Consider the following 27,901-nt stretch of genomic DNA (forward strand, 5'->3'; position numbering starts at 1 on the left):
TTTCTTTATGTAGTTCCATGAACATGTTTAACAAGTTGCTGCCTGCCTATGTGCCCAGAAGGTTTTAAAAGATAGTCCTATATATGTATGGTGGGTTTGCTGGACTGAATTCTATATAAGTCAGGAATACAAGATGGTTATCAAGCATGAGAAAATTGGAATCTTTTCAATATTTTTGGCATTATCATCCAGATTTGGGTTCTTGGGTGCAGGGTGATTGTGTTGTACACACATACAAAAAGGTACCTCACAGGAGAATAAAAGAGCTGTGATGAAAATCCAATCACTTTCATTGCAGAACATTTATTAAAAGTTCGGTGAGATCAAACACTGCTTTCAGATCAATGCAATACAAGAAATAAAAATAGAATTCTGTCTCAGTTGGACTGGGGCAATAACAGCTGCTTGTTGAGGTTCCCACTTAGTTTTATTGTAATCCTGACCCTGAAAGTCTTTCAGACTGATCGAGGCTCATTGCCCTTCAGCAGCAGAGTCTGAATTTTGTGTAGCTTTCAAAGAGATGGCTGTCTTAGTCTGTTTCAGCACAAAAAAGAAACAGAGGGGACTGTAACAGTGCCTTTGAGACTGATTTCTTTCAGTAAGTCTTTATGCTTTAAATAATTAGAAGGCTGTCTTGTGGCACCTTATTTGGCATAACACTCAAGTTTTTACAAAATTATATCTGACTAAAATATGCACACACTTTGGCATGACTGAACTTGGAACTATATGCATGGGAAAGTGTTGCTAGTTGCACTTAGCATAATTGTCGATAAAGGGTAGATGCTGCCTATGAACATTAATTTTTGGTATGCCAAAAGCCTAGGATCCTTCACCACGCATTAGTAGCCCAAATTCTCTCATCTCTTGAGATGGGAGGAGAAGCATGGTCACCAAAGACAGAAAGACCACTGTTTGTCTGCTCTCATCTCTACCATCTCTCTCTCCTGTCCACTGTGTCTGCCCAGTATACCTGGATCCATGAGCTCTTTGGGACATGGAACAGGGAGCAGTTTGCCACACTATTACTGTGACAGTTTTCTTATGGCATCAGTGAACAGATCCTGTTGTCACTGCTCTCCCACATTATTGCTATCATGTATTGATCTGCCAGAAATTTTTGATGCAATGCTGGCTAGCCACAAACATTGCTTTGGCCAACTAATATGCCTTTCTCCTAAATTGGACCCAAGGTTGCTCACAAAAGATGCTGAAGGTGAGCAATTTCTTCTGAGCTGTTTTCCTGCTATGGAAAGAAATATCAATGCAAAACTATCTGGATGAGTACCAGACAAAGCCTTTTCTCCTAGTAATCAATGTGATATATACTAAAAACATTGCTGAATTGAGCCTTGTATACTTTAATGACACAGAAATCCAATTGCCATCTCACAGCTATTTGTATTGTTCCTCTTCACAACCCCATACGTCTGAGTTCGGGTATTATTGGCATTATTGTCCTGGAAGAATTAGATAATACACTGCTGTCACAAAGTCTAGTTCCTGTAATACATGCTATCGTTTGCTAGAAATGCCCTGCTGAATTTTACACAGGACAAACCAATCTATACAAAAGAAGTAAGTGGATACAAAGCTGACACTGGAAATGAAAACATTCAAAAACCAATGGAGGGCCACTTTAGGATCCTTGGACACTCACCTACAAAAGAACTTCAAGGACAAATTCTAACAAGCAGATTAACTAGAATTCATTGAGTGCCACTCTTATCTCCTATGGCAAGGTTTTTTTTTTAATCTCACCATATGTATGAAACATCATTATATAAATAAGTGCATTGCCACCCAGCTACTGATTGATACTGATCACTGTCCAGTAATTCTCACTATTTGCATCTATTCCTTCTGCCCCTCCCTGCTACATCTCTTACCCACTACTCAAAAAACAGAATCATAGAGTTGGAAGAGACCACAAGGGCCATCTAGCCCAGTCTTTGCCATGCAGGAACTCACAATCAAAGCACCCCCCCTGTGACAGATGGCCATTCAGCCTCTTTTTAAAAACCTCCAAAGAAGGAGACTCCACTCTCCAAGGGAGTGTGTTCCATTATAACCTGCCAATGTGACGACACTCCATGCATCTGAGGAAGTGGACTACTGTCTATGAAAGTGTATGCCTAATAACACTTTTTCAAAAGATGCCACAAGTAGAATATACATACTGCTTTAGAGAGTGGTGGACTTGCCACCTTTGGAAGTCATTGGTTGGATTGCCATCTTTCTGGAGTGCTTTAACTGTTTATGCCTACACAGCAAGAGGGTTGAACAAGAGAGCCTTTGTGGTCCCTTCCAACTCTATTGTTATTTGTTACTTCTACAATGTCAGAAGATCCATCAAAACAGTGGAAATTATCACCTGAAGAAAATTAGTGTGCAAAGATTCATGCAGGAAATGTCATCCTGAAAGGTGGATGTGATTAAGCGGCAGGGGACTTGATGGGCAGTAGTTGGGGACAAGGGTGCCAAAAGAAGGGAGAAGGCAACCTAACAGTATCACTGTTTTGTGGATTTTGGATGGTATTGTACTTTGCTATATGGCCAACATGACTATCCCTGGATATGCATCATTATGGGAGTCTATTACAGAGTACCAAGCCAAACTGAAGCTTTGGATTATACCTTTCTAGATGAAATAATCGAACATTTATTTTTATTTTTTTAAAAAAAGAAGTACAGTAGTATACAGTATACTAGAATAACAGTAGATATACAACTGAGCATTAAAGTTAGAATCGTCCAAGTCATTGTATTTCCCATCACTATATATGGATGTGACAAGCAGACATTGAAGAAAACTGACAGAAAGGAAATCGACTCATTTGAGATGTGATGCTGGAGAAGAATGCTTAGGATACTGTGGACAGCAAAAACAAACAGATGGCTCCTTGAACAGGTCAAGCCTGAAATCACCTTGGGAGCCAAGATGACCAAATTGAGGCTGGCATACTTTGGCTACATCATGAGAAGGCAGGGATTATTAGAAAATACAATAATGCTAGGAAAAGTTGAGGACAGTAGAAAGAGAGGAAGACTGCATACCAGATGGCTAGACTCAGGGAGGCCACAGGCGTGAATTTGCAGGACCTAAGCAGACCAGTGGAGGATAGGGAATCTTGGCGATGTCTCATCCACAGTGTCACCATGAGTCAAGGTTGATTCAAGGACAATTGACGGCAAGAACAGCAGCAGTATAATCAGCCTCCATTTCCGTGGAATTTTTTTATCCATGGATTCAGCCATCCACAGCTTGAAAATATTCAAAAGAATATATCAGTTTCAAAAGCAAACTTTGATTTTGCCATTTCGTAAAGGGATACCATTGTACTGTGCCATTATATATAATGGGACTTGAGTATCCACAGATTTTGGTTATCCATGGGGTGTCCTAGAACCAAACCTCAGGAGATACCAAGAGCCCACCGTAACGGAAGAATTCAAACAACCTGATACTTGTTGGAACTCAGACTCTGCCATGTGTGGAAGGTCCAACAAATTCCTCACTTGCCTTGCACACAATTCCATCACCCAGAAGGGGGCAACAAGGGGATTGACTATTTTGGAACTGAATCTAACTAACAGTAAAGAAGTGGCCAACAGAGTGTAAACAGTGGAGACCTTGACTGGGAGTGATCACATTCTCCTGTGATTTATTATACAAGGAAAACAGGAAGCCAAACATAGTCAGATCAACATCCTAGACCTTAAGAAAGCTGATTTCTGTAAGCCTAGAGAAATAGTGGATGATGTCCCATGGTCAGGAATCCTGAAAGGGTAGGGAATTCATTGTGGTAGTATCTTGAATGTGAGACATTGAAGACCCAACTGCAAGCAACTTCAGTGAAGAAGAAAAATTGGGAGGTATCTAAACAAACAGGAAAGGAAGTACAAATAACTTTTTGATGAGCTGAGGTTTAAAAGTGACATGAACGAAAATGGGGAGAAGAGGGATACAAATAAATAGCCAATTCTTGTAGGTGAAAAGTAAGAAAAGCTAAAGCTCAGAACAAGCTCAGGATTGCTAGAGAGGTTAAACTAACAGAAGAGAGGTTTGTAGAACAAGGAAACAGTAGGCCTGCTATATCGAGAAGATGGTGAAATGCTAACAGGACAGAGAAAAGATGGAACCACCAACATATTTTTTATTGTAGTCATATCTCCACAAGAAAATTGCTCTGACTGAAATAAAATAAATGATGCAGTAAGTTACTTTAGCCTGAACAGGTGAAGAGAGGGTACAGGAACATCTAGCTAGTCTAAACGAATTAAAGTCTCCCAAGCCTGAAGGGTGTTAAAGGAACTTGCAGATGTAATCTCCGAGCCACTGTTGATAATCCCTGAAAATTGTTGGAGAACTGGAGTGGTCCCTGAGCAATTACTGACCACTTGCCTCAGTGTGGATATCAGGAAGGATTCTGGAAAAGATAATATAACAGTCCATCTAAGAGCACTTGGAAAGGATTGCTGTGTTGACTAAGAGACAGCACTAAAACAGGTCATGCCAGATTAATCATCGTTGTCTCTCTTGAGAATTCAACGGATGAAATGCATCTTGATTTCAATAAGGCTTTTCACAAAGTTTCTCGTGATTTTCCTGTAGACAAGCTGGCAAAATGTGGGCAACACAGTGCTACTAGTAGATGGATCATGGATTTGTAACTGTTTGATGGCCTGAACCTAAAGAATACTCACCAATAGTTCTTCATCCTAGAGAGAAGTATTGATTTAACTGCAAACAAGGAACAGATATATACTTACTTCTGTCAGTCCTGCTCAAGAAATTCTTATTTTAAATGCATATATGGTTTTGTATCCAGTGGGTAAGACACTGTTAGGAAATGAAGAACAGCTAAACATCTACAGACCTGATCTTAGGCAATGTGAGGCAACTGCAATAGGTAGTAAATGATATGGGAAAGAAGGTGATGCCAAATTGTTGGAGGACAGAACTGTGCATGTTATATGGCTTGATCAGCAGCTCCTGTGTTATGGAGAATGCTGTTGTCACTAGCATTGAACCAATATTTGATGGGCTTGTTTTTATGAAACATGGAAAGAGGTCTCTGTCTTGTCTTTCCTTGTGGTGACCCTGATTATACTTACTTTTTATATCTCCAAATAGTTATGGCAGTTATTAATGCAAGTGATAATGGAGATTATCAGATAGGAAAAGAATATACTTATCCCATCCTTTTCGCGCGATCATGGGAAGGACTTTCACATGATGTCGTGCTTATTCAGACATTGTCCCATCCAGGAAATGTGACTGACTGTGCACGCATGAAAGCCTTTTATATGATGTTCCACTGATCCTGTCATTGTCTCGTTATTAATGTGGAATTGCCTTGGCATTTTGTATTAACGGGAGTTTATGTTAATACAGTTAATACAGAATAATGACAGGATCAGTGCTATATTATGAAAGGCTTTCATGCCAATGCATTCACAGATGGGATAAGGAAGGGAGAGTGATCCTGACCCTGTCCTGTCCCTGTCTGGTAATCTTCATAGTCTTCCCCCTTTTTTTTCCTCCTTCCTCTCCTGTTGTTGTTATGTGCCTTCAAATGTTTCTGATTTATGGCAACCTTATCATGGGATTTTGTTGGCAAGCTTTGTTAGGAGAGGGTTTGCCATTGCCTTCCCCTGAGAGCATGTGGCTTTCCCTAGGTCAGCCAGTGGGTTTCCATGACTGGGAATTGATGCCTGGTCTCCAGAGTTGTAGTCCAACATTTAAACCAATGTGCCACCGTTCCTCTCCTACTCCTCCTAAAAAGTATCTGCGTTTGACTGAAATCTCTAGGCCCAGGTGCATTGTCTGCAACAGTTTCTAGGAGTGGAGAAGTTCTCTTGATGCACAGTGTTCCTGAGCAATTATCATATGTAGATTGAAATGTCATGGGGAGGCTTTCATCTCCCACCTCCATGATATGTAGGAATGCACAGCTATACAAACTTAGTGGTAAGCCCCATGTAAACCATGCATTGGTATTTCTCAAACGGTAAGGCAAGACCCCTGGGAGTAGCGTAGCAACATGAGAGTTGCTCAAGGGAGACACTAGACCTGGAGGCCCTGATCACTCATCTTCTTCCTTTTTCCAAACTTTTTTATGTGTAAAATTTAAACATGCATTGAGTTAAATACTGAAATTACTTAAATAAAACTGTTCTAATTTGATTGATGTTATCTCCTTATAAAATGTTAAAATATGAATATACATGTATGTGCGAATTAAAACACACACACTAACTAAAATACTTTTATTCATATACTGTGTCGAGTGGTGGTGGGTGCATGGTGTCCTAAGGGTAAAAAGGGGCGGGGTCCCAAGGGTAAAAAGTTTGAGTGCCACTGGTAGCAGGCCAGGTAGACAAACATGCCTAAGCTATTAGCCTTGCCCCCTGCCTGTTTGACTTGTCCTCTTTCTTCCTCCTGTATCAGATCAGATTGCTGGCCAGACAAGGAGGCAATGAAAAGCAGAGGAGAGGAAGGCAACCCTTTCATTGCCAGGAGAGAATTAACATTCCTGGTTTAAAGGAGACCTTGCAGCTCAAAGGAAAAGCAACAACTTAACCAGCAGGAAAGCCTGTGAAACTGAGGGATGGTTGCTATGGCTAGCAGGGTATCAGCCCAGGGGTCAGCTGCCTGGCATGCTTTGAAGTGGAAGGCTGTGAGAGGAGAGGTTGGTCACAGCTGGATGGAAGGGGGTTGCTTTTCTCCTCTTGGCAGCCAGTACAGCATCAAAGGCTTTCCTGGGGAAATGATATCGGATTGCACTCCAGCTAGCCTGCATTTGCAGCTTTTGTCATGATGGCTGCAAAGGCTGGGCTGCTTCCCACCCCATCCTATCCAACAAGCCTAGTAGAGTTATATGCTTTGGCTCCAGCAGCTTTCTCCTGCTTTTGCACAGCTGCCAGAATCCTAGGATCTTAAAAGAGTTGGAGGGAGCTTTGTGGATGGTTGTATGCCACCTTCAGACAATAGGCTTGGGGTCACTTCTTGTTGTGTGCTTTCAAGTAGTTTCTGACCTATGGTGACCCTAAGGCTATCATGGGGCTTTCTTGGCAAAATTTGTTCAGAGGAGGTTTGCCATTGCCTTCCCCTGAGGCTGAGAGCGTGTGTCTTGCCCAAGGGAGATTATAAAATGGGGACAGGACAGAGTTGGGATTGCTCTCCTGTCTTTATCCTATCCATAACACCGAATCACATGAAAGTCTTTCATAATGTAGCACTGATTCTGTCATTATCCTGTCATTGAAGTGGAATTATATTAAGGCGAACTCCCGTTAACACAAAATGCCAGGTCACTTCCACCTCAATGACGGGACAATGACAGGATCAGCGTGACATCATATGAAAGGCTTTTGTGTGATCGCTGTCACTTGTGCTTTCCGGACAGTACAATGTCTGGATAAGGGGCCTCTTTCAGACTTGCACCAATTACATCTGGTGCGGTTTGCAGCGAGGCTGGCACAAAGCCCACTTAAACTAGTGTTTTGATTCTGGGACATTTACCGTGTCTTTTGAAAAGATGCGGATCGCTACAAAAACCATAAAACCATTATCTTTTAGTAATGGTAGTCTCAAAGATTGTTACAAGATCCATTTGCAGACTGATTTTCCAGACTAACACAGTTATGTCTTTGACTTCTTTCACACAGTTAATTTCAAATGTACTGCAAGATCCTTTACATATTTTAGTATCACTATCATCATTACACCTCTCACCCCACCAATTCTAGATGTTCTACTTTTAGCGATAGTTGAGAGTCCCTCCATTGGCTAGCCCAAGCCCTAATCTTTCCTGGATAGAGAGGATGACTAACTAGTTAATCTAGCCTTCGCTAACTCACTAATCTGCAGATGTGCCATACTGCAACTTCCATCATCCTTGGTATGATGGATATGAAGGACTGAAGTTGTAATCCAATACAAGGTAGGTGTGAGAAGGTTCCTGTTTATAAATTTAAAATGATAGCTCATGGATTTGAATAGCTGTAACTTGCTGATATTGCAGTAGTTGAAACTATGTGGTTAGAATATTATTGAAATTTAATGATTGTAAGTTACAATCATATTTGTCACAGGAGCAGACATTCCTGTTTAAATTATTGCTTATTATTATATTAAAAACTCTGTATTGAATATCAAGAGAAATAATAAATAAAGAAAAAAAAAGACAGGCCTTTAATTACAGGCTCCAGGTGTATCTAGCAACTGCTTCACTTGCATTTGTATAATAACTGTTTTCTAAAAGTGTGATCGGTGGTTGTAGCATTTCTAAGGGAACTGCCTGCACAGAATTATAATCTGCTTTTGGTCTGGAAATATAGCTGTTGCACACACCACAATGTTGGTGTCCTGTCCCTCCTGATGTTTAAGTCTACAAAAGCTCATGCAGCCAACTTCTTTCTTTCAGTTAGTCTCAAAGGTGCTACAACATCTCTCTACATATTTATTTTATTTTATTTAGGTATTTATACCCTGCCCTTCAGCCCTAATGGCTCTCAGGGCGGCTTACAATTATTATTTTTAATCAGACAGTTCCCTGCCCTCAGGCTTACAATCTGAAAGACATGAAACAAAAGGAGAAGGGAATGGTGAAGGGAAAGGGGATGAGGTCCAGTGGTTCTTCTCTCCCTCTGAGGCCTGGACCAAGGCAGATGGATTGGAGGGAGGGCTCTTCCTTCTTCATATACATTCGTCTCTCCATATCTGTGGCTTTGACTTTTGCGAATTTGATTAATATGTTCTCTAGGAATATCTAGGTCCTCCAGCGCAACTCTATGGTCAACTTTAACCAAACATTGCACTGAAAGACCTAGAGGGTCCTAGAGAGAACACTCCACTAGGCATTTGTAGCTCTTCCAGTGCAATTCTATGGTCAATGTCTGGCAGATGTTAACCACTGAGTTGCACTGGAGGACCTAGAGATGGCTAAAGAGGTGTTCTCTTGATAAAAACATTGTGTTTTTGTTATTTGCTGTTTTTTCCACTTTCACAGGGGTCCTGTGCCCCTAACCCCAGTGAATGTGGAGGGACAGTTGTATGCTGGTATAGGCAGTGATGGTAGCTGTATGAAGGCTGCAAAGGAGGAAATGCATTAGAAAAAGGGACTTTAGGAAGCAAATTGTTTTTTTTCTGCCTTGCCTTGGGCGACCCTCAAAAAAGTGCTGCCACTAGTTTAGTGCACCAACATGATTCCAGGTTTGCAGATGTATTCTACTTAATAGGCTTTACTATCCAGTAAAGAAGATTCTGCAGTTTGCTTTTATCATTTGTTGTTGCTGTTGTTGCTTAAAGCTTATCTTAAAATTCAGCTTAGACTCTGTCTGTGATTAAAGCAAACATCTCAAGCTTCTGAAGCTCTAGGAGACAGTTAATTCCCCTCTGACTATCTATTTGTCGATCTAACCTACCGTAATCTAATTTTCAGATCTTGGATAAAAAGTGGGGATGGGAGAAGAGGAACACGGATTTGCCTTAATAAGAGAAACCCAGAGAACAACCTGCTGATCAAAAACATATTTCTGGTTGAACTTAATTAACTGATTTACTCTTTTGCAATACTGGCTGCATCCACAGGGCAGAAATAATCCAGTTTAACACCACTTGAATTGCCATAGTTCAGTGCTCTGAAATTCTGGGAGCTGTAATTTGTGAGACATTTAGCCTTCTCTGTCAGAGAGCTCTGGTGCCACCACAAGCTACAATTCCCAGAATCCCATAGCACTGAGACATGGCAGTTAAAGTGGTGTCAAACTGCATTATTTCTGTAGTGCAGATGCAGCCTAGCCAGCACCCTCTTTGTTGGGTTGTTGTTCCATTGCCAGAATGGGTATAAAATTCAACTACCATTTCACTCAGATTCCACATATAGAAGAGATGAGTAGGGAGGCCACTTGTCCTTTGGTTAAAATAGCAAAACCTCTGAGGCTGCCCTTGATCTCTGTAAAAGAGATGGGGAGTGGATTATGGATTCATCCTGTAGGTCCCCCCACAAAGATGTTCTGGGTAGCATTTCAGTGTTTTGGGTTGCAGATGTGGGCAACTGTGGCCCTCCAGCTGTTGCTTAAATGCAACTTCCATCATCCCATACTGCTGCCTAGGATTGATGGGAATTGCCATCCAGATACCCCATTCAGTGGCACAACCCTCATCCTGGCTTCTACTAGTGATTATGGGCAGCTAGAAAAGAGGGAAGTGAGAGCCAGTGTGATGTAGTGGTTTGTGCTGGACTACAACTGTGGAGACCAGTGTTTCGTTCTCTGCTCTGCCCTGAAACCCACTGGGTGACCTTGGGAAAGTCACACTCTCCCAACCTCAGGGGAAGGCCATGAAAAACCTCCTCGGAACAAATCCTGCCAAGAAATGCCCATGATAGCTTTGCTTTAGGGTTGCCATGAGTAGGAAATGGCTTGAAGGCACGCAACAACCATGCTTCCTCTCCTCCCTGCCCCATTTTATATCCAAAGTCTGAAAAAATGGAATAGATTAAGCTAGCTAGAAAGATGAGAGCCAGCGTGGTCTGAGTGTTGGACTAAGATTCTAGAGACCAAGGTTCAGTCCCCTGCTCAGCCATGAAACCCACTAGGTGACCTTGTGCAGGTCATACTCTCTCAGCCTCAAAGAGAGGTAAAAGCAAACCCCCTTCTGAACAAATCTTGCCAAGAAAATTCCATGATAGGTCCTCCCTAGGGTTGCCATAAGTCGGAAACAACTTGAAGGTATACAAGAACAAGAACAAAACACAGAGGCTGGATAAGCTGTCTGTCGGGAGTGCTTTGATTGAGCCTTTCTGCATGTCAGAATGGGGTTGACTGGATGACCCTTGTGGTTTCTTCCAACTCTATGAATCTATGATCTTGGCTTCCAGGAAGAATTCAACCTTGATCGGTTCAAGGACCCATTTGTTGGTCTTTTGGGCTGTCCACAATACCCTCAGCACTCTTCTCCAAATGAGTTGAATTTATTCTCATCTACTTTTTTCACTGTCTAGCTCTGGCATCTGTAGATCATAAAATCGTAGAGTCGGAAGAGACCCCAAGGGCCATCCAGTCCAACTCCCTGCCATGCAGGAACTCTCCATCAAAGCACCCCCAACAGATGGCCATCCAGCCTCTGTTTAAAGGGCTCCAAAGAAAGAGACTCCATCACTTTCCGAGGAAGGAGTGTGTTCCATTGTCGAACAGCCCATTCTGTCAGGAAGTTCCTCCTAATGTTGAGGTGGAATCTCTTTTCCTGGAGCTTGCATCCATTGGTCCATGTTCTAGTCTCTGGAGCAGCAGAAAACAAGCTTGCTGCCTCCTCAATGTGACACCCCTTCAAATACTTAAAATGGGCTACTATATCACCTCTTAACTGTTTCTTCTCCAGGCTAAACATACCCAGCTCCCTAAGTCTTTACTCATAAGGCATGGTTTCCAGATCCTTCACCATTTTAGTTGCCCTCCTTTGGACACGCTCATTTCTCCACATCCTTTTTGAGATGTGATGCCCAGAACTGGACACAGTGATATTCCAGGTGGGGGCCTGACCAAAGCAGAATAGAGTGGCATTATTACTTCCCTTGATCTAGACACTATACTTCTATTGATGAAGCCTAGAATTGCATTGGCCTTTTTAGCTGCCACATCAGGAAAACAACGGCTTGGACAATTCTAACTTTAGTGGTCAGAGACAACGTGTAAGCATCTGACTAATGTCTCCAATTTTTTTTCCTTTCCTGTTTGGTTTGTAACATTTTGTCTGATAAAGAAGCCCATGGAGCTTCGAAAGCTTGCTACAAGTATATTGTGCATTTTGGTTGGCCAATAATAAAGGTATCACTGATGGATCTTTGTTTGCATTTGTTCAGTGGCCAACACAGCTACCCCTGCATGTTTTCCTTAGTGCTCAGTTGTCTGACTGTACTCTTTGTCTAGTCCTTTCCTAGCTGCCCTTCCCAGTCGTAGTCTTCTTCTGATTTCTTGACTGCAGTCTCCATCCTGATCCCTAAGGAGCCCAGAAGAGAAGACCCTGCTCTTCTGCTGTGAGGAAAGGATGAGGATGGGTTTTCTGGCTCTGTGTCCAGGGTCTCTGTACTGTATCTTTAAGGCAGAGGGGGAGGCAGGGGAGATAGGAAAGTGAGGAGGCTGCCCCCCTTCCCCCAACCCCGCCCCCGATTTGGGTGTTTTTTTTTTTTAATGCATTTCAACCCATTGTGTGAGAAGGCTCAAAAGAAGGGAGGCTGAGGCTTGCTTTAGGACTGGAAGAGAAAGAAAAGGGCTTTGGATCCCAGAGAAGGAGAAAGGGATCTGGGAAGAGAAGAACAGCTGGAGAGTAGTCCTCAACTTGAAGAGAAAGAGAGAAAGAAAGAAGGTGCAACTTTGGGGGAGAGGGTGGTGGCAGGGTGACCAGGTTTCTCTTTGGATGAATCTTTGGAGCTTTTCTTTGCTTTTCCTTGAATGCCCTGTATTTTGGCAGTGCCTTGTCCTCCTTTGCAGGGAGGACATCTGGTCCCCCTGAATGGCTTGGCTTGGCATCTCCCAAAGATTGGATGGCTTTGGGTTCTGGCATTTGAGGCTGGGTGGCACTTGGGGGGACGCCAAGGCCATGCAATGTGAAGACATCAGGAAGGAGGGGGACATTTGTCTTTAGGTGGGTTGGGGGCTCTTCCCAACTGACTGCTTTGCACAGCTTGATGTTGACTAGTGTCTCTCTTTCCCTGTTTTTTTCTTTTTTTACTGATTTTGACTGTCTCTTATTTATTTTTTCCTGGTGCATTTTAAATTCTTTCTTCCCTGCCCCTCAAGTATCATTTTGAATCTTAATACTCAGTCAGTTTCATTCATTTAATATCCATATGGATTTTGATCTTGTCTTTTGTTTGTTACTTTCGGTGGGGATCCCTCCTGGAAATGTGGATGATCTAGCTGTCTTGTGTATTCCCAGCCCATCATTCTCCCATGGTTGGGGCACAACTTTTTAAAATGTCATACAATGTAACATGTAGATGATATCTAATAGATAGACTGGTGGGTGAGAATGGAGAAGAACGCAACTAGAATGGACATGTATAACAGAATAAGGTGCTAGAAGCCTGAAATGATGGAATGGAGTAGGATGATACCATTAAAAGAAAGCAAAACTAAAAAAAAAATATTCAGAATAAAAGCAAAAAGGGGTTTGTCCTTACTCAAAAATATAGTGCAATAGGGAGAAAGGTTTGAACTCATCCTCCCTTTTGTGCTGGCTTTCAACTTGCAGGGAGAATGATTTGAACTTGTCTTAGTCCCCTTTGTGCTGGCTTTTCTACTTGTTGGGAGAAAGATTTGAACTCATCTGGTTCCCCTTTGTGCTGGCTTTTCTACTTGCAGGGAGAAAGATTTGAACTCATCTTGGTCCCTTTTGTGCTGGCTTTCTACTAGCAGGGAGTATTCCAAACTATAGACTGAAAGGGCACATGCCAGTATGTTGCAAAGAGACCTTGCAGAATCTAACATGGCTATGCCATGATGTTGTTGTTCTGTGCCTTCAAGTCCTGAACCTATCATGGGGGTTTCTGGGGCTGAGAGTGTGCGATCCACCCAAGGTCACCCAATGGGTTTCCATAGACAGCATGGCATCGAACCCTGATCTCTAGATTCATAGTCCAGTGCTCAAACATGCCATTACATTCTCTCACATGCCATTATACCATCTTAGAAATGGGCCATCTATTCCCCATCACTACCACACACAAAAAAATATTATAGCATGTAGTGCAGCCCAGATGTTGGTTATGAAAGGGAAGAGAGATGGAAAGTGGGGTCTAGAAAAAAAGAGAATGTCTTGGAAACTTGGAATCCCATGAATGCTTGGGTGATCCTTGGTTTCTTAGCCTGGAGGCTGGAAATTGTTTAATCCAGATTAGCCAGATCTCCTTTTTATCTCCTATTGACAATGGGGTGATTGTTGCTGAGAGATCAAAAGGTGGTTTTTGCTTCATTGACCTGCAGGGCATGCATCCAGACAGAAAGGGAGTCTTGGGTCAGTGATTGCAGCAGGAATGAGGCAGAAAGGCCCCAGCAGTCCCTCTTCCAAGTCTTTCCTCTGCTATGCACTCTCTGCAGGTGGGCTGAGGAAAGAGCAGAGGAGGAAGCTGAAAGATTGGACTGTTTGCTCACTTTAGCCCAGCCTTCTCTAACCTGGTGCCATCCTATGATGGTGGATTGTAACTGTGATTGTGGATGATAGGAGTCATAATCCAGCAGGTTGAGAGGGTTGGGAATCACTGAGCTAGCCCCGCATTGTCTGCTTGAGCTGGTACCAGGGCCTCATTCCCACTTACAGATAAATCGATGGGTGATCCAAATTGATGGATCAATTCGACATCGGATTGTGGTTTACACTACACTTGCCCCAATCACATTTTCTGGCACCCAAATAACCCACTTGTGGTTCCCATTCACCAATGAATCAATTCAAAAGGATTTGGCTCCAGCTGGCCGAATGGGAAATTTGAATCGATTCCGATCTGTTTGTGGTTCACACTTGCGCAGAATCGATTTAGCAAAAAAGAAGAAAAAATCAGCGTCAAAAATACACGGGTTAAATTGGGTCTAGCACATGGCGATTCAGATTAAGTGGGAACCAGGGTCATTTGAACTGGTTCAAACCAATTCACAATCCAATTTAAAAGGTAGTGGGAATGAAGCTCAGATCTCTCTTGGATAGCTGGCAAAACAGATTTTTCATTCCTTGCCTGTTATTGTTGCTGCTGTGCCCCTTCAAGTCATTTCCAACTTATGGTGACTCTAAGGTGAACTGATCATGGTGTTTTCTTGGCAAGATTTGTTCAGAGGGAGGCTGACCTTACTTTCTTCGGAGGCTGAGAGAGTGAGACTTGCCCAAGGCCACCCAGTGGGTTTCCATGGCTGACTGGAGTTTTGAATCCTGGTCTCCATAGTAGTAGTCCAAGACTGTGGACACCACATTGGCTCTGCTACCTTTACCTGTTGATGCTGGGAACTGGACCAAGTTCCTTGGCATGCAAAACGTAGGTTTTGCCACTGAACATCTTTACGTTACAGACAGAGTTCATGTTTCTGTGTAGATGGAGCATTTGATCTTCATAGGGGAAAAGAAGTGCAATACATATGTTGAGCAGTAACTGTAGTCCATGCCAATGATTATAAATATACTGCTAGAACTGGTAGGATTTTTATATGCATATGTGAGTGGAGAAGATATGGCTCACCTTAATTATATCTTTGCATTGCTGCCTCTCCAACTCAAGGCAACATATACAGTCTCAACTTTTTTGCCTTTTCTTCACAACACCCCCATGAGGTAGATTATGTTGAGAATGAGTGACTGGCACTCAATGGGCTTTTTTCTTGTTTGGGAACTTCAAGCCATCTCTCCCTGAACTAAATTCATCTTTTTAAATTGAGGCTTCCCAAATATGGACAGCATGGTGTAGTTTGACAAGGACTCTGGAGACCAGGGTTCAGATCCTCACTTGGCCATATAAACCCACTGGTTAATCTTGGGCAAATTACATAATCTCAGCCCCAGAGGAAGGCAATGGCAACCTCTCTCTGGATAAATCTTCTCAAGAAAACCACATGGTAGGTTCACCTTAGGGTTTAAATGACTTGAAGGTACACAACAATAGCAAATGTGGCACCTTTGAGGTGTGATGGAGTAGAACTCTGGCTGGGAATGATGAGAGTTTTAGCCAAACTCATCTGGAAGGCACCAGTTTTAGGCAGGCCACTTTAACCACTAAAAAGACACCGTCTCTTGTTTTGTCTCTGATCGCTTGGAAAAAAGTCCTCTTGTGAGATCTCTTTCTTCCTTGTAAAGGAAGGTTCTGATGCTCTTTTTTTTCTTCAGCACCCAGCATCCTTTGTCAACGGAGGTGTGTTGGAAATGACCCCGTGGGATGCTCCCGGCGCCATTCTGGGCTCCTGGGGGCTCTTCTTCCTGGTCCTTGTGCCTCTTTCTTGCCAGTTGTGCCCCATCCCCTGCGAATGCTCAGAACCAGCCCGAACGGTGAAGTGTGTCCAGAAGGAGCTGACCACCATCCCAGCTGGCATTCCCAGATACACTCGCAACCTCTTCATAACCGGCAACCAGATCACCCACATCGGCAGCCAGGACCTCAGTGGGCTGCCTAATCTGGTGACGCTCTCATTGGCCAACAACAGGTAAAGCCCAGCCGGAGCCCGAGGACCAGTCCCTTGTCGTTGTGTGCCTTCAAGTCGTTTCTGGCATACAACAACCTTAATATGAACCTATTATGGGGTTCTCTGGGGCTGAGAGTGTGTGACTCACCCAAGGTCTTCCAGTGGGTTTTCATGGCCAAGTGGGAAATCAAACCCTGATCTCTACCATTGTAGTCCAGTGTGCAAACCACCGGGTCCCATCCTTCAGTCCTCCATTTGTTTTGGACTACAGATCCTAGAATCTCAAGCCAACTTGACCAATGGTTAAGAATTAGGGCCCATTCACATTCAGAAATAACCCAGTGTAGAAACTGGGTTATTTCATTCATTTCTCCCAATCGAATCTGTCTGTGATATTGATTTGCCACGATTGAATCTCTCCATGGCATTTTATCCCAGATTCACATTCACACTTGGAACGTGGTAAAATGCCATGGAGGATTCGATCCTGGCAGTAGGCAGATGAGGAGGAGGAAGAGGAGATCAAGGGAGAGGAAGGCTCCAAGACAGGGGCAGATGAGGAAGAGGAAGGCTCCAAGGTAGGGGGAGATGAGGAGGAGGAGGAAGAAAAGATCAAGTGGGAGGAAGGCTGCAACGACGGGGCAGATGAAGAGGAGGAAGAGGAGATCGAGGGGGAGGAAGGCTCCAAGGCAGGTACAGGGGGAACAGATATGAGGGAGGAAGAGAAGGACGCTGTCAAGGAAGGATGATCCAGGGCAGGTGTGGGAGACAGAGGAAGAGGAGGGACAAGAGACGCCACAGTGAGGGCAAGAGAAAGAGGAAAAGCAGTAAGAGCAGGTGGGGGAGAGGAGGAGGAAAAAAGAGGAGGGAAGAAGAACAGAGTGAATGTGATGGATATGTAAGTTCCCATTGGTGGCTCCCACAAAAACCCTGGTTCTTTTAAAAAGAACCTCTTTTTTCCCCGTCTCAAAAGCCCCTGGGTTAAGGGGGATTCGCAACGGGCCCTCCCGAATTCGGGTCAGGCAAACCCGGTGCAAATCTGAACTACTCCCAGGAAAAACCGACACAGGTGTAAACTTCCCCAATTGAAACTGGTTTGGAAACCAGTTTATTTTTCTGTGTGAATGGGCCTTTAGTGGTCAGAAATTAGACAGGGAACAGTATCTTTCTTTGTGCCTCCTCTGCCCAGCAGTGGATGTTCAGCTACATTGTTGTGGGATTTCTGATTCTCTCTAAATATTGCCGTTCATGTTCAGGATCCCCCATTTCCAAGCCTTTCTTTGCAGCCATAAAGTCTAGAAACTCAGCCACAACACACACACAATATATGCATCAAGATCCCTGGGGTGTTGAAATCTTTGCCCAGTATGAAATTCCATGTCTTTTGTTGTTAGCTTGTGATCACAGCATTGCAAAACCTCCGCAGTCCTCAACATGCAACACAGTGCACACTTGGTTGGTTTGTTGGGGATGCCTGACCTGTATTTGTGGCTCTGTTCCATACTTTTCACCCAGTCTTCCCTGGTCTGTGTCTGTGTAACCTGCCACTTTTGGAGTTCGAAATACAAGGATTGCCATGGCAACGAGCTTGTTGGAGGCTGCAGGCAGAGAGCTGGGCGATGCTCTGATGCCCTCTTCTCATTTCTGGTGGTGGTAAGAGGTGTCGGAGGAATCCATGCTGAGCATCTGATTTCTGAAATTGCAAGCATGGGACCTGTGATGCTGTTCCAAACACCCAGAGGACTGTTGGGGATAACTGTCACATCCATGGAAGGACTCCAGTCCTACTTCCCCAGTGAATGCAGAGATGCTGAGCCTTCATATCTATGGGGTGTGGTGGCCAGCAATTCTGTAGCCATGGGCCACTGCTAAAATGGAAGAGCAAGCAACTGTCAGGAGCTGGTTCCACAGAGCCAGTTACTCTTCTTTTGACACTTTTGGATTCATATAAAATTTTATTGTGTATTTAAGTTTGCAGAGAGCCAGCTTGGTGTAGGGTTTTGAGAGCTGGGCTAAGGTCCAAAGCAGACACTATAAATAATCCAGTTTGAGACCATTTTAACTGCCCTGCCTCAGTGCTAGGGAATCTTGGGAACTGTAGTTTATTGTGGCGCCAGAGCTATCTGACAGGGAAGACTAAATGTTTTACAAAACTACAGTTCCCAGAATCCTCTAGCATTGAGCCAGGGCAGTTCAAGCAATCTCAAAGTGGATTATTTCTACAGGGTGTTTTAGACCAAAGACTCTGGAGACTGTATTGTCTTTTTCTAATCCCCACTTGGCTATGAAAACCCACTGGGTGACCCAGGGCAAGTCCCACTCTCTCAGTCTCAAAGGATGGCAATAGCAAACTACCTCTGAAGAAACTTGCCAAGGAAACCCTGTGATAGTTTTGCCTTAGGGTCACCATAAATCAGCAATGACTTGAAGGCACACACACATCTGATTTTTCCTCCTAGAAACACAAATCAAGCTTATTCTTGGGGATGTAATGTGTGTGTATGTGTGAATGATCTGTTCAAGATGATCTATCCTATATGTATACGTACACAATCATCCTGAAATGCCTATGTCTTATTAAAAATCCGGACAGAGTAGGATTCTGCCAAACAGAATAAAGCACACTGTATTGCCTTTTTCTTGTAAGAAAAGTAAGCCATTTTAAAATGTAATGTGACAGTTTTATTTAAATGAAAGATAAATGCTGGAAGAAGATAAATGGAAGATCAGTGCTTGTCTTTAAAAATAAGGGGTATATTATCTTGCTGAAACAACAGTATTTAATTATCTGAGTGTTTCTTACTGTCTTAGTAGTAATTACAGTATGCCAGTATTCCTCCTCAAATTCCTGGAAGTAGTAAAATTTTGGATTGTACCTTCCCATACTGCAAGGGTGAACATAAGTGCTACATAAAGGATGTTGTTGACTGTAGTAAACTGTCTTGTTCAGGATAAAGGTTTAGCTTAGCCCAGCATCTGATATCCTAAATTGAAACATGAAAAGGAAGCATATAGTTATAATAGTAATACAGTTGGCCCTCCACATTTGTGGCTTCGACTTTTGTGGATTTGATTATTTGTGGTTTTGATTAATATGTTCTCTCTAGGAATCTCTAAGTCCTCCAATGCAATTCTGCTGGAAGTTGACCACAGAGTTGTGCTGGAGAACCTAGACATTCCTAGATAAATCATGTCTTTAGGCATTTGTAGATCCTCCAGCATGATTCTATGATCTGGCAGATGATGACCACAGAGTTGCACTGAAAGACCTGGCGATTCCTAGAAAGGAATTCTCTTACGTGAAAATGATAGTGTTTTTTATTTGTGGTATTTCCACATTCATGGGGTTCCTTCACACCTAACCTCAGCAAATGTGGAGGGACCATTGTAATAACAATGATGATGATGATGGCACAGATGTAGTCCAAAATGTAATAGTCCTAAACCATATCCTCACTTTGCTTTTTTTGTTTCTTCAAGGTATGTTAGTTAGCATGGTGACAATGGAACAAGGAATAGGTGTAAAATATATAAATGGCCAACCTGATTATGGCTATGTTGTGTTGGTTTTGCATACCAAACTACAGAGCTCATCCATACCACAAGAAGCTGCCACAATCCAAATCAAACTCTTCCTCCATCATTCTAGCCCAATGTTATGTACTCAGATTGGCAACATCTCTTTAGCAGAGGTCTTTCCTACTGCCTACTGTTTGATCATTCGAACTAGAGATGCTGGGAATTGATCCAGCCCCTTTCTGCATGCAGAGCATGTGCTCTCCCACTGGGCTATGGGCTGGTGCTGTCTCTAGCCAGCATTCATTAGCAGTGTTTTGCCTAAGTGCCCAATTTTTTAAAATTTATTTATTTATCTGTTTGTTTTAATTTATATTCTGCATTTCTCCCAGCATGGGATCCAAATTAAAATAAATTCAGAGCAATTTTTTAAAAATACATAAAGTTAAAAAGCAATTATACAAATGATTCCATTAAAACCATGAAAGTGTAGCACACTGTATTAAAAGAGCCTTCTGCCACATGGCAAATTAATCGAAATACATTCCTTGTTTGTTTTGCATTGATTCAGTCATAATCATTCAGTGTAACTTTGCATCCTCTTGCAATAAATATGCGCTGCTATTTATTTTATTGAATTCCTCTTTCTCCCAAAATGGGACTGAAATGACCTGACAACCTAGATTAAAACCAAATATAGCTAAATCCAACAAGAAACTATTCTATTAATATATACCACTAGTTTAAAATAGTTTTAAAGTATTTAGCAATGTTGATAAATGCACTACGCTCCCCATCAGCCACCAGTTAATAGTCAAAAGCCTATCTATCAAAAGCAAGCTTTTGCCTCCTGGATAGGGTTGCCATAAGATAAGTCAGGACCTCCAAACTGGGACAAATGTAGGACAACATTTTCAAATGTAGGACACTTGTAAAAATGGAGGACACAAAAATTGATGGTTTTTTAAAAAATATATAGGGTTAGATAGAAGGGGGGTTAAATAAGGGGAGTTGAAAAAGGGGGGCTATAGAAGGAGGGCTAGATGGGGTACCTAGAGGGGGTTAGAGTTAGATAAAGAGGACTAAGATAGAGAGGGGTTAGAGGGGGGTTTAGAAGAGACTTAAATAAGGGAATTAGATAGAGGGGGTTAGAGAGGGCTTAGATAGAGGGGGGTTAGATGAACTTAAATTCTAAAGCACCACAGTTGTTCTCTCTGCAGGGCTCTCAGACTATACATACACTGCAGAAATAACCCAGTCTGACAGTACTTTAACTGCCCTGGCTCAATGCTATGGAATTCTGGGATATGAAGTTCGTTGTGGCTCCAGAGCAGAGCTCTGCTTCTTCAGTGCCAGGAGCTGATCTGCCTGTGTAGTTTGGCTATCTGTGAATTTCACAAACCGCTCTGATTCCCAGTGATCCTATTATTAAATCCTATTATTATTATTATTATTATTATTATTATTATTATTATTAAATAAGGGGGCTAGAGCAGTGGTTCCCAAACTGTGTCCTTTAAGAGATTTTGGACATCAGCTCCCAGAAGCCTCAGACATGTTACTCAATAGTCTGAGATTCTGGGAACTGAAGTCCAAAATTACTTCAAGAGCACAATTTGGGGATCACTGGGTTAGAGAGAGGGGAGAGTAGATAGAGAGGGGTTGGAGGGGGGTTTAGATGGAGAGAAGGTGGTAGATAGAAGGGGGTTAGAGAGGGCTCAGTTAAAGTGGGGTAACAGGGGGAGAGGGAGTCAGAGAGAGGGTTTGGGGGCCTTGTGTGTTTGGGGGGGCCTTGATTTGTTCCCGTAATACATGCATTTTTGTACACAGTACTGGAACTGAAAACCATATTAGAAGAGGGGAACGGTATGATACATCAGCATGGTCAACTATGCATTGCTCCAGGAATTGTGAATTAGGTCAACTTGTTCAAACTTGTTGTTTATTACCTTAATGGATAAAGCTATTTTGTTCACAATCTGTCCCACCGGGGTTTATTTTTCAGTTTGGTCTCATCTGCTTTCTCTCTTCAGGATCAATGCTGTGGAGTCACAGGCCTTCTCTGCTCTCCAGCACCTAAGATACTTGGACTTGAGTCATAATGACTTGACCACCATCCATCCAGATGCTTTCAGTGCTAAGAACAACTCCATCCAAGAACTAAACCTTAGCTATTCGCTGTACAACTCCTCTGCCATTCGCCCTGTGGCAACTGCGCTTGCCCAAGGTGGCTTCCAGAACCTCTCCAGGCTAGAGCTCACCAGCAATGAGATTGTCTATTTGCCATTCCGCATGTTGTCAAGCCTCTCCAAACTGGAGCACTTAGACCTGAGGAATAATTCCTTAGTGGACATCAGGAACTCCACTTTTTCTGCCCTTGACTTAAAATATCTTGACTTGACCATGAATGCCTTCAAAACCTTGAGAAGTGAAGCATTATCTGCCCTTAGCAGGCAGCATCATCTTCGCCTTTTCTTGAAGGACAATCCTTTTGTTTGTGACTGTGACATTGAAGACCTTGTGAGCTGGCTGAACCAAAGCCAGCAGGTAGCAGACACGGAAAAACTCACCTGTGCCTTCCCTTGGTCTCTGAAAAACACATCACTGGTAGAGCTGGTAGGGGCAAATCTAGACTGCCACTTCAACCAACATGGAGAAAATGCTCTTCATACCTCCTATGCTGCCCTCGGTGTGGTCCTAGGCGTCATTGGAGTCATCTTCCTCTTTGTGCTTTACCTGAATCGGAAGGGCATCAAAACATGGGTAAACACTGTAAGGGATACCTGTCAGAACTTGATGGATGAGTACCGCTATCATTATGAAATTAATTCAGATCACCGCATTACACAAGTCTCCACACTGGACATATGAAGCTGTCTGTCTCTTTTTGGAGGCTTGTCAAGGTTTGTACTGGTGTTGCTTCCATTAATGATTTGGAAGCATTTATCTTTCTTTGGGACAGAGTCTGCTGCTGAGATATACCTTCTGCTCCACTTTAAAACCAAGCCTTGTAAGGCAGATAGTCTTGTGGATTAGACTTGGGTGAGTGTGAATTCAAAGGATAGTTTTTTCTTCATCAACATTAGGCAGAAGGTTTGACTCATTTAAATGTAAACGTCGGGGGAAATTGTTCGGTTCCAGATGTCAGCTCTGCACACGATTTAAAAAAAATAATGTCAAATTTCTGAAGTGCCATCACAGATATTTATACTCCTGGAAGCACATGTGTGTGGGAGTTTTTCCAGTCCAGGTGTTAACTGTGTCTTGTTTCAACACAACAGTTTATCTGTTTTGTTCATTAAGGAACTGGTCCCTGGGATTCTGTATCACACGTGGCTGAATAACCTTGGTCTTATTTGGTAGAAGCAGACAAGATGATGGAAATTAGCTGTTGTTTTGAAAGTCCTTGCCAACCTTTTTGTATCCTCTTCACTTCATAAGGACAATTGTAGCCAACTGGCAGTTGAGTATTGGACTGGGGCTAGGGAGATCCAGGTTCTATTCCCTACTGAGCCCTGAAACTCTATTGAAATCTCTCAGCCTAGCCTACCTCACAGGGTTGTTGTGAGGATAAAGTGGGGAGGAGGGGAGCCATGCACATTGCCTTCAGTTAAATGGAGGGAAGAAAGGATTTTAATGTAACAAACAAACAAATAAATTTCCTTCAACAGCTACTTCTTGATCTTAGCTGATCTACAAGTTCTGAGATAATGTGAAGAAAGTGGGGAAATGCTGCTTTAGAGCAGAAATTTCCTACAAGTAGGAAACACGCAAGCTGAGGAGGTAGTCTATAAAAGAATACTTCTCCCTAGATTTTTGCCACACTAAAGAATTAATACAGCTCGACACTGCTTTAATTACTGTGGCTCCATCCTATATAACTCCTGGGATTTGTAGTTTGTTGTGGCACCAAAGCGCTCTGATAGAGAAGGCTAAATATCTCACAAAACTACAGATCCCAGAATTCCATAGCATTGAGCCATGGTAGTTAAAACAGTTTCAAACTGCATTGCTTATTCAGTGCAGATGGAGCCTGGGACACTCTAGGGTTCTTTCTACCTCTGCAGGGAATTTTTGAAGGCACACCATTATGGTGACACTGCCTTGGGATCATCCACTTTTATTCTGCAACAATTGCTTATTGTTAAGCAAGCCTCTGTGGCTTCATTCAAGTTACAGTCATCGGCATGTCTACTAAGATGTAAGACCTACTAGGTTCAATGGCACTTAATATCTAGTGTGTATCAGATGGCACCCTATATGGTACCAATGTGTATTGTGTGTGTTTTATGCCTTCAAGTCAACTTACAGCGAACCCATGAGTTTCATAGTGTTTTCTTAGACAAGGAATACTCAGAGGTGGTTTTGCCAGGTTCTTCTTCTGAAATATAACCTACAACACATATTTCACTCTTGTTTAAAAGTAGATGGTAAATCTTAGAGGCTGCAAATTGGCCATCCATATGATAGCTCTCCTGTAAAAAGATCTTTTTGCTGCTCAGTCACGTCACAAACTCCATTTAGCACCAGTAGCAGGTGGAAGGAACTTGCAAAAGTGTTTGCAACCCCATGAATTTTGTAGTGTTTTCTTAAGCAAGGAATACACAGAGGTGGTTTTGCCAGGTCCCTCCTTTGAGATATAACTTACAACGCATTTTACTCTTGTTTAAAAGTAGATCTTAGAGGCTGCAAATTGGCCATCCCTATGATAGATCTCCTGTAAAAAGGCCTTTTTGCTGCTCAGTCACGTCACAAACTCCATTTAGCACTAGTAGCAATGGGAAGGAACGGGCAAAATTCTTTTCCTAAGAAAACCCCGAGAAATCCATGGGGTCGCCATAAGTTGACAGGCAACTTTGAAGGCACACGCACACAGAGCCGGGTGGATAATCCAGCAAGAGCTCTTTAATCCTGCCTGGTCCCAGCCTGTTGTTGATAATGGTAGAAGATAATTCATTTGCAGCTTTGATTTGATCCCAGGACAGCCTTTCTGAAAAGAGGCAAGGAGTGTGGGAAACACTTGCTTTACTGTAACCCAGATCACCCCCTGTTGGGTTTGAGCAGTTTATTGTCTTTAAGTAGCTTTCAGGACTGAAGATCAAAGACTTGTGATATAGACACGGCCAAACTCTTCCTTCCAATGCAAGAGGGATTAGGACTGTATGTTAAAAATCTCCTTTTTGAAAACGTGGCAAATAGTACAGTCCTTTATGTATCTGCTCAAAAATCCCACTGAGTTAATTAAGGCTTACTATCAGGTAAACAGATAGGATTGGAACCTAAAGTTCCAACCCTATCCACACATTCTTTTTCATTCAGTGGATTTTAGCTTACATTTCAGGAAGGCACGTATATCATTTAGAAATGGGGAAAACATTAATTTAGTTTGCATTTTAATATATTGTAAACCGAGGTCATTCTCACTTCTGAAACTAGTACTAGTTTACACCAAATAGTTCATCCTTTAGTTTTCACACATCTCCAGCGTTGCAGTGCACTTCTCTGGTCAAAACAATTAAATACATTTTGGAGAGCTGCATACAAAAATGTATACATTAGGGAAATGAGAATACAGAAAGACATATATCATGGAGAGGTGATTCCAAACAGTGCAAATAAAGGGAAACTAGTGGAGACACTTGTGTGCTTACCTTAAACAATATTCTTTGCAAACTGGTATGAAAACAGGAGATAGTTCTTGTGGATAATAATAATAATAATAATAATAATAATAATAATAATATTTATATACCGCTTTTCCGCATTGATCAAAGCGGTGTACATAACTCGAGAATACAGCAATACAATAACAATTAAACATTAAAACTGTGTAAATTGCAGGTACAGTTAAAACCATTTTTATAGCCTCCCCACCAATTGTAGCATGACATACATATAAATATAATAATTATACAAAAAACAGAAATGTATAAAGAAAAACAACCACAATCCAAAGTACATAACAGCATAATGCCTAATAAAGATACAAAATCCAAAATCTAAAATGCACAATATGGTAATAATTAAGGCATGACATCTTGATGGCAATTCCCAACATTCCCCTGACAGCAAAATAACATAAAGACAATATAATAATGCAATACAGCAATAAGACAATAACAATAAGAGAACATGGTCTCTTTACTCCCACAAATATTATATAATAGTAGCAATGCAACTCTAATGGAATGCAATTCAATACAACTCTAATACAACACAATACACATAATTCCCCTCCCCCCTTCACATATACAACAAAAACTCCAAATAAAACAATGACAAAACAGAAAATAAATAATTAAAACCAATTAGTCAAACATTCAAACAATCAGCCTCCAGCTGAGTCCTCCGGTGCCTTTTGAGGCTCTGGGGTGGTGTTGGGTTGGGCAAGGCAATCCAACTTCCACAGGCACACCTCCCTCAACCAACTGGGCTGGAGTGATGTTCCTGGGCTCAAAGGTCTTGTGAGCCAGCTTTTAAAGGTGCCTCTCTCACAGGCAATATGAATGTTATAAAAAATAGTACAGATTTGTATGACGCTGAGACAAATAAGACTTGCAGGATACAAGAGAATAAAAAGGGGGGTGCAGGCAAAATGTCTTATTTCCTTCCCTTTTTAAAATGTTCATGTGTGCATAACAAGTACCTTAATGAAGAGAATGAAGTCTTTTTTGTAGAAGATATCCTTTGAGGATATATCCTGGTGTTAATAAATCAACCCCAAATGCAACCAAACAGCTTTGATAAAGCTGTCGATCATAAGGTCACTTCATTGTTTGGAGAAACAAATCAAAAACCTGAAGAGTTCTGCTCTTTTGATGAAGTGTGAATGACCAAAATCTTGACTGCTAATTTGGGAGGCAGAAAAGAGGAGAAATGTTTGGGGTAGGAGAAACACTTGTCTTATAATAAAGACATATACACTCATCCCTCCATATTTGCGGTTTTGATATTTGTGGATTTGATTATTCATGGATTTGATTAATATAATCTCTCCAGGAATTTCTAGGTCCTCCAGTGAAAATCTATGGTCAACTTTAAAAGGTGCACTGAAAGACCTAGAGATTCCCAGAGAGAATACTCTACTAGGCCTTTGTAGCTCCTCCAGTGCAATTCATGGTCAGCGTCTGTCGGACGTTGACCACAGAGTTGCACTGGAGGACCTAGAGATTCCTAGAGAGGTGTCCTCTCAGGTAAAAATGTATTTTTTGTTATTTGCGGTTTTTCCATATTCATGAGGGTCTTGTGCCCCTAACCCTAGCCAACATGGAGGGACAAGTATATACTGACCAAGAAGAGGTGTTATCTATACTGAAAGGGAAATCCAGTTTACCTTTGGGTTACCCTGATCCACAGCTACCATGGGCTTATCTGACCACTTCCCCATCTTACATTGATGTTGCTATGGAGCACTGTCCACATGCAACCATCCATATGTAGATAGAGTTTGTAGCACCACTGAGACTAACTAAGGAAAGAGGTTGGCAGCATGAGCTTTCACAGACATAAGTCTACTTCCTCAGATGCTGCCAACTTCTTTCTTTAGTTAGTAGTCTCAAAGGTGCTACAAGCTCTCTCTACATACTGATTCTGCAGACTAACACAGCTATGTCTTTGAAATCTATGCAACTATCCGGATTTTATGCTCAAAAATGGGATAAAACGCTACTTCTTTCCCCTCTGGATTAAAGCTATGAGGTAATGAAAAGGCCCAGATTTGGCCCCAATTGTCCCATTTGTAAGTTGGGCAGCTTGCTGTGAAACTAGGTGAGACCATGTTATTTGGCCAGTGTAGATGCACCAAGAGGGTTTGTAAAGTGCTTCATAGGAACTTGGGAGTTGAAAGTAGAAGATCTGAGGCCAGACAGTATCCTTCATCTGGAATGGGCAACTTGGGTGGTTCTCAGGGTCAATTTTTAAATTTATTGTTATTCAAACATTTAAGATAGATTAAGAAGAACAAAAATTATACAAAAGAAACAGCTTTAACTGTCCTGGCTCATTGCTAGGAAATTCTAGGAACTAGTTTTGTGAGACATTTAGCCTTCTCTGTCAGAGCACTCTGGTGCAACAATAAACTACAGCGCGTTATAGACGAGCCTAAGCGGCGCCGTGAATACGCACAAGGGGCGGCGCTTCCGGATGCGCCTTGCCCCTCGCGCGTATTCCGTACGTCAAGATGGCGGCGCCCTATACAGATGGGCGCGGCCATCTTGAT

General features: G+C 42.3%; 1 protein-coding gene across 2 annotated transcripts; it reads left to right on the forward strand.

The window, feature by feature from the left end:
* The first annotated feature begins 11,960 nt into the window (after window positions 1–11,960).
* LOC121915786 (trophoblast glycoprotein-like) lies at window positions 11,961–23,578 on the forward strand. 2 transcript variants are annotated; one of them, XM_042440309.1, is made up of 3 exons: window positions 11,961–12,044; window positions 15,875–16,188; window positions 21,717–23,578. In XM_042440309.1, exons 2-3 carry the CDS (start codon window positions 15,911–15,913, stop codon window positions 22,552–22,554), a joined length of 1,116 nt encoding a protein of 371 aa, XP_042296243.1. In that variant the 5' UTR covers window positions 11,961–12,044; window positions 15,875–15,910; the 3' UTR covers window positions 22,555–23,578. The 2 variants fall into 2 exon arrangements, with proteins under 2 accessions (XP_042296243.1, XP_042296242.1); XM_042440308.1 differs by lacking the exon at window positions 11,961–12,044 and adding an exon at window positions 12,233–12,373.
* Window positions 23,579–27,901: the final 4,323 nt, after the last annotated feature.

The sequence above is a fragment of the Sceloporus undulatus genome, chromosome 9 (assembly GCF_019175285.1).
Source record: "Sceloporus undulatus isolate JIND9_A2432 ecotype Alabama chromosome 9, SceUnd_v1.1, whole genome shotgun sequence".
Taxonomy (NCBI): Eukaryota; Metazoa; Chordata; class Lepidosauria; order Squamata; family Phrynosomatidae; genus Sceloporus; species Sceloporus undulatus.